The 7,145-nt window shown below is 36.2% G+C and overlaps 1 protein-coding gene across 1 annotated transcript; it reads right to left on the bottom strand.

The window, feature by feature from the left end:
* Nucleotides 1-229: 229 nt before the first annotated feature.
* On the bottom strand, nucleotides 230-3,519 carry LOC130728627 (receptor-like protein kinase FERONIA). The gene has a single exon (XM_057580148.1). It carries the CDS (start codon nucleotides 3,215-3,217, stop codon nucleotides 521-523), a length of 2,697 nt encoding a protein of 898 aa, XP_057436131.1. The 5' UTR covers nucleotides 3,218-3,519; the 3' UTR covers nucleotides 230-520.
* Between the last annotated feature and the right edge of the window lie 3,626 nt (nucleotides 3,520-7,145).

The following is a 7,145-nucleotide window of genomic DNA, read 5'->3' as shown; positions in this document are numbered from 1 at the left end:
GAATTTAAAACCAACCATTTCTAGTTTCATTAGGATGGGGTTAAATCATTCTCATGGATAATTTAGTCAACTTCACCCATTATGCTTGAGAGCTTGTCCAATTGATTAAAAGCACTATAGTAAATGAACCAATAGTATTTAAGAGAAGTAAATTCAGAATCACACCTAATTTTTACTTGAAATAACACTAATACTTCAAGAGCTTATCTGGAAAAAAAAAAACTAATACTTCAAGAATTTTGGTTCATTCACACTCTCATTCATTGTCATTTTCACCTTTATATTCATCTTTTTCTTTTCTTCCAATCATACCACCTAAACATACTTTAACTTTCTCTTTTTTCTTCCTACGTATCCAACTCATTTCCACTAGGGAGATGAATGAAACTTTATTCTTACTTCTAAGTCTTTAACTAACATGAGAAAATAATCCCATAAAATAAGTGAGAGTACATGTTTTTCCTACACCAATTGCTCATCATGACTAACCTTATTTCACTGTTGTTTACTAGGACGCCCTTCACCGTGCACTTGGATTTCCAATCTCAGAGAACACCGTAGCTGAAACCAAAGGGTTTTCTTCTTCGGTACTGGCAGAGACTGTGGTCACCTTGCTAGTCCCAGACCCAAAATCATCACTACTAGTGAAAAGCACACCACCACTCTCATGATCACCATCACCTATAAACCGTGATAACCTTTGCTCACTTTCTATCCCCTCTTCTTGGGTCCCACCAAATCTCCTCCTCCTATCTTCCTCACTCACCACCACCAACTGCAATGCAAACTCCAAAACCCCAACCACATCACTCATCGCAGGTCGTTGATTCCCATCATCATGCAAACAACTCAATGCCATCTGGCAATAACATCTCAAACAATCATCCGAAATAGAATCCTTTAGATACGGATCCACAATCTCTTCAATCTCATAAATCCCTCCTTGTTCATAACATCTCCGAAACCAATCCACCAAACTCACCTTATTCTTCTCCAGATTACGAACCAAAGGTGGCCTCGCACTCAACACCTCAAGAAGCACCACACCAAATGAGTACACATCAGACTTGAGCGTCAATCTTTGACGCTTGTAGTACTCTGGGTCCAAATACCCAAAACTACCCTTCACCACCGTGCTAACGTGGGTCATCGACGTCCCCGTGGGGCCCACCTTTGACAACCCGAAATCTGAAACTTTAGCCACCCATTTCTCATCCAACAAGATGTTCGTGCTCTTCACGTCGCGGTGAATGATATTATGCTTTGCACCCGCGTGGAGATAGTGTAACCCCCTCGCCGCACCCAGTAAAATCTCCAGCCTCTGCTTCCACGTGAGAGGTTGGATACTATCAGAGTGATAGAGACACTCACGGAGAGTTCCGTGTTGCATGAAATCATACACGAGAATCATCTCCACACCGTCATTGCAGTAACCGATTAGTGACACCAAATGAACGTGACGAAGCTGAGAGAGCATTTCGATCTCGTTCAAGAACTCGTTCACACCTTGTTGAGAACCCGATTTAAGGCGTTTGATCGCAACTGGTGTGAACCCTCCGTCAATGTAGCCTTTGTACACGTTTCCGAACCCTCCAACACCGATGATGAAAACCTCATCGAAGTTGTTTGTTGCAGCTCTGATCTCTGCAATTGTGAAGTAGCGGCAGAGATGAGATGGAAGAGACGTCGAGCCTTCTTTCTTTGTGTCCTCCGTATCACGAGATCTTCTTCTTCGTCTCAGGAAAACTAAGACGCCCATAGCAAATGCTAGGATGAGAAATGAAACTGCAACCACAACAACCACTATTATAACTATGGTGTTGTTCGAGTTTTTGGATGGCAATAGCACTTGCTGCGGCGGAGATAGAACTGGTTGTGGTTGGGGATTGGGTCCGGCGAGATTGTTATCTGCATCATCACTGATTTTGAAAATCTCAATACCATTCAATATGACATCATGGTATCTGGTGATCATACTCTTTGGCAGTCTTCGCAGCTTGATTGAAAGATTGATTTTCTTACTCTGAGATGAAGATCCTCCTTGGGAGTACAGAGGCAGAGCATAATCCCTGTGAACAGGAACTAAGTTACTACTCGCACTCCAGACAATCACATCTGCGTTGTGCTCAGCCAAAGTGTCACCTATGAAAATCTGGAAAACTCTATCCCCAACGTTTTTGATGAGCCAATATTCAAACTCGCAGAAATGTAACCTCACCATGTAAGTAAACTCCGAGTCAACTTCAAAATTCCACGTTACGTTGTAATTCGCCGCGGCATCTGCATACTTGCCGTAGCTTCTTGCGGTTTTGTAAACATTCTCCGGTGCAGTGTAATTCGGAACAGAGTTGTGTTTGTAGTTCAGCTGAACGTTAAAGCCAGATTGATAACTGCCTGGGTATTCGTGCTCCAAGTAGCGAGGAGAATCGTTTTCCCAGTACCGGAACATGCCTGTGTCATCATGCGGTGAAATCTGGTTCTCTCCAACATTGACTCTGTAAATTGTCTCCAAAGCTTTGTGGGTATCAATTCCAGATTGGGTGCCACGACCCAACAACTTCAAATCATCACTTGGATCTGAGTCGTTGGGATCGGTGTAATAGAGGTATGGAGGCATGGACACGACCTCAATCCCGTTGATAAAAGCATAAGAAGTGGTGGTGGTTGGAGTGAAAGTCACGTTTAGCCTCTCCCCTGTTTCCACGTTGATGATGTATTCTTTGGTGACTGTCAAATAGTTATCATCATCTCTGTTGACCCAAAGTGAGGCGTTGAAGTGTTTGAGAAGGGTGAGGTTGCCAACTGTGACAGAGAAGAGGGCGTTGTTTGGTTCAAAGTTAGCATAAGTGGTTGGATAAAAATGGAGGCGAAGGAACTTGGGGCCGTTTGAGACTGGAAAAGAGTATGTGAATTTTGATTGAGAGTGGCGTACAGTGGCGAAGGGTACTTGGTCGACTGAAGAAGGGGTTGATGAAGCGCTGGATGTGACAGAGGGTTGCTCTGTTTGTGGTTCGATGAATTTGGTGTCAATGTCTCCAACCCAGTTTCTCTCAAAGAAGGTGATGCTTCCGGAGAAGCCGCAGTTGATAGCAAGATTATCAACAGGGTCGTACTCGTATGAGTTAACCTCTAGAGAGAACAACAAGAACAACAACAACAACAGTGTCATAGAGAGGGTCGTCTCTATGGGGACTCTGTTCTTTCTGAAATTCTCCATGCTTGTTTGTGTGGTGGTGAAGACAGGGAAGAAGAGTAGTGGATTCCTTGTTCGAATCTTATCTTTGATTCTTGAGGTTTACTAGAAGTTGTTGACTTGTTGTTGCACTTATTGCACGGGATATGGGAAGGAACTAGGAAGGGATGAGTACTCTGTCCTCAAGCAGTCGTCAATTTTGAAAGTGTCAAACTTTCTATTTGGCTGATGAGATAAAATCATGGAAAAAATGCTCGCACATACAAAATTCTCAGGAAAAAGTGACTTGTAAGCATACTCTATTAGCTACACAAACAAACTGAATATTCCATAAAGACACTATATTAGTTACGTGTTCATCAACTTGTAATATAATTTTAATTTTAATAAGTGGTTGTCTAAATGACTCGTGAGAAAATTTGGGTTAATTAATTCATCATGCAATCACATTAAACATAAGTGAATTGAAATTTCTATATTTGATTTATTAATTTATTTTCAACTCACTTATCTCAAATGTGATTGGATGATGAGTTATTTAACCCAAACTTTCTTATGGATCATTTAGACAACCCTTTTAATAATGATTTTAATTTAATGCACCACCATCCTCCAATAATATAACTTCCTTTTGACATGTCACAATTTTAATTAAAATTAAAAAAATCAAAACAAAATCTGAATCCAAATATTACACTTATAAATTCATTTAGTGTGTGCTTCATCTTCTCCCTCAACGTGAGTTATGATAAATACACGAGTTATGATATACACACACATCTCCACTTATTTTCCACCTTTATCCTATCTATTTCTCTCTTCTTTATCAATTAAATCACGTATCACATCTTTACTTTCTCTCTCATTTCTTCCTATCTCTCTCTTCTTCCACCTCTCCACACCTCAAAAGTGAGGTGTGAAGATATAATTATTCTATATACACATTTCTTTACTTCTTTTCCATCTTCATTTCTATTTATTTCTCTTTTCTCTATCAATCAAATCATTTATCACATCTTTTCTTTCTCTCTTCTTTCTTCCTATCTCTCTCTTCCTCCACCTCTCTACACCTCATTTTTGAGGTGTGAAGATATAATTACTCCCCTCAACCTACTTCGACTCTTCACCAGCAACTATGCCCTCTCCGACCAACTACCACAATGGCGGTCACAAGGTTTCAGCGCGGTGGTCATAGGACATTTTGAAAGTTTGTGTTTTGAACAAGGGTCACTGAATTGGATCACAACACTTCTTGATCTACTTCCATACAAACCAACCTAGAAATCTCAGCACTTCTAGAGCTACTACATTTAAAACAATTCGAATGACAATCCAAGGAAGTTTGCAAACAATCAACACTGGAGATCCCAATCAAACTATATTATCACACAGAGAAACAAGCAAGTCGAATGGACGAGGTTGGAAAAGCTGTCAAAAAATCCATAAAGTATGATGTCGAGGAAAACACCGTAGTGAAATAGTAGTAAAAAGGACATTAGTGACGGATTGTTAGATAGAGTATTATTTCGTCACTAGTTTATGAAATTGTAGTGCTTTTTCATAAAATGCATCGTAAAAGAGACTATATTTTAAAGTGCTTTATAAATAAAACACAAAATGTCTCCTTGATTATGGTACGAACAACATACCGGAACAACACCAGAACAACAGCAAGTGACCTCTTCGGTATTGTCTCAATTGAGACAGTTTCAAAACGATTTCAAATGTAACCAATAAATCCATGACACGTGTTAATTATGTTTTTTTTAACGGTCACCAAATATTTAATTTTTCAACACCAACATTTTACTAAACTAAATTTTAGTCCCAATTAATCTACATCATTATACTTTCTTCTCAAGACTATACAATTTAACCTATAACATTTAACAAATTATATTTTTTAATCTTCATCAATCAATATTTTATATTTTATTCCAAAAAATATATATTCTATTCCAAAACTATCACAAATTATGATTTAAATCCAAACTCATAAATCTTAATCAACATTTAACTTCATCACCGTATAAATTTAGTGGTTCATTTATCATTTTTATGGAATTTATGAAATAAAATATAAGGATGAAGATTAACTGGGATTAAAATATATTTTTTGTAAAATATTAACTTCAAAACACCTAATAACACATGTCATATTTGTATTGGTTAAGTATGAGACTATTTTGAAACTGTCTCAATTGAGACAGGACTATAAATAGGTCGTACCTTAGATGCAGAAACCTCAATTAAAGATATTTATTTTGGAGGAGAGTGGTTAAAGTTATAGGGTTCACTACTAAATAATAAAAAGGGGCATTACAACCGTCCGTAAAACACCTACCATGGTGCTCCTAGCTAGAGATATCAACAATTGTTGCAAGTAATTAATCACTAAGATAATTTTGAAGACTAATTAATCAAAGCCTTAATATGATCAGAATAAGTGTACACAATAGTCTCAGACTCTCAGTCAAGTGCAAAAGTATGTACTAACAGCCAAACCAATATAAAGCACTATCTATCATAGATGTGAAGATGTGAGAATGTAGTTCTTATTCCGGTTGTTCATATTTGAAAACACAAAATGACTTCTAATAATTTAGATTTTTTCATATAGGTTGGGAGCTCATATAAAACATTAAGATATATTTAATTGTGAATGACTCGAAATATAAACCTTGGCCACCCATTTCTCATCCAACAAGCTAGTTAGTAGTTCCATTGACTGAAGGTCAATGTTCATTTGCTTCATACCTAGCTTGTGGAAATAATGCACCCGGACAAGCACCTAAGCTTTTCGTGCGAATTTACACTCCAGATATTTTATTATTTATTGACAAATTCAAACAAATAAATAGTACTACTCTATTTGTCCTTAATTATAAACTAACGTTGAGACATATGATGTGTCACTAAATTAATATATAAGTTAACTATGTAAAAGCTACTATTTTTTTCCATATTTATTCTTACATTTAATACTTTTTCAATTTCAAAAACTCACTTTTAAGTAGTTCCATTGACTGAGGGTCAATGTTCATTTGCTTCATACCTAGCTTTGTGGAAATAATACACTCCCGGACAAGCACGTAAGCTTTTCGTGCGAATTTACACTCCAGATATTTTATTCTTTATTGACAAATTCAAACAAATGAATAGTACTCTATTTGTCCCTAATTATAAACTAACATTGAAACATATGATGTGTCATTAAATTAATATAAGTTAATTATGTAAAAGCTACTATTTATTTTCCATATTTGTTCTTACATTTATTACTTTTTCAATTTCAAAAACTCACTTTTAAATATGGGTAAATATAAAAGATTGTATCATTTTTAAAAAACCAATGCATTAATTAATGCTTTCTTAATAAGAGTGATTTTTTCTTTTCAAAAAAAAATTAAGAATAATTTTTACAACTTTAACTTATAATTAGGGACGGAGTTAGTAATTTCATTCGTCTGATTTTTTTAATCTTAAACCAGGTCCAATTTTGTTTTTATTTTATACGCCAATATCACCACCAGCGGGTCCAAATTATCCCCAAAATCCACTACATTATTGGGTAAAGTAGGTCAAATTTGTAAGTCCATGTCCTATTTCTATACATTATATTTTAAAGAATTTAATGGATATATAATGATAGTATAAAAGAGTTTTACACAGTGGTCTAATTTTTTTTAGGGATACACAGTCGTTTAATTAGAATTTGACAATTTATCATTTTATAATTAAATTTCAATTTAAAATAAAAAGAAATGTTAAATCCTTCAAACAATATCTTTGAATCTCCGTCTGACTTTCTGATCTGTACACGTAGCAGTACATTATTATAGGCGACTCACTAGTTAATTGCTAACTTTTTGAACTTTTTTCAATTTTCATATTTACCCTCTTTAGTTTTTTACTGCTTTTTTTTTGGTACAATGCATAAAAAGAAAAAGAG

Source organism: Lotus japonicus, chromosome 1, assembly GCF_012489685.1.
Source record: "Lotus japonicus ecotype B-129 chromosome 1, LjGifu_v1.2".
In the NCBI taxonomy this organism is placed as follows: Eukaryota; Viridiplantae; Streptophyta; class Magnoliopsida; order Fabales; family Fabaceae; genus Lotus; species Lotus japonicus.
This window is presented reverse-complemented; position numbering and strand designations above follow the sequence as displayed.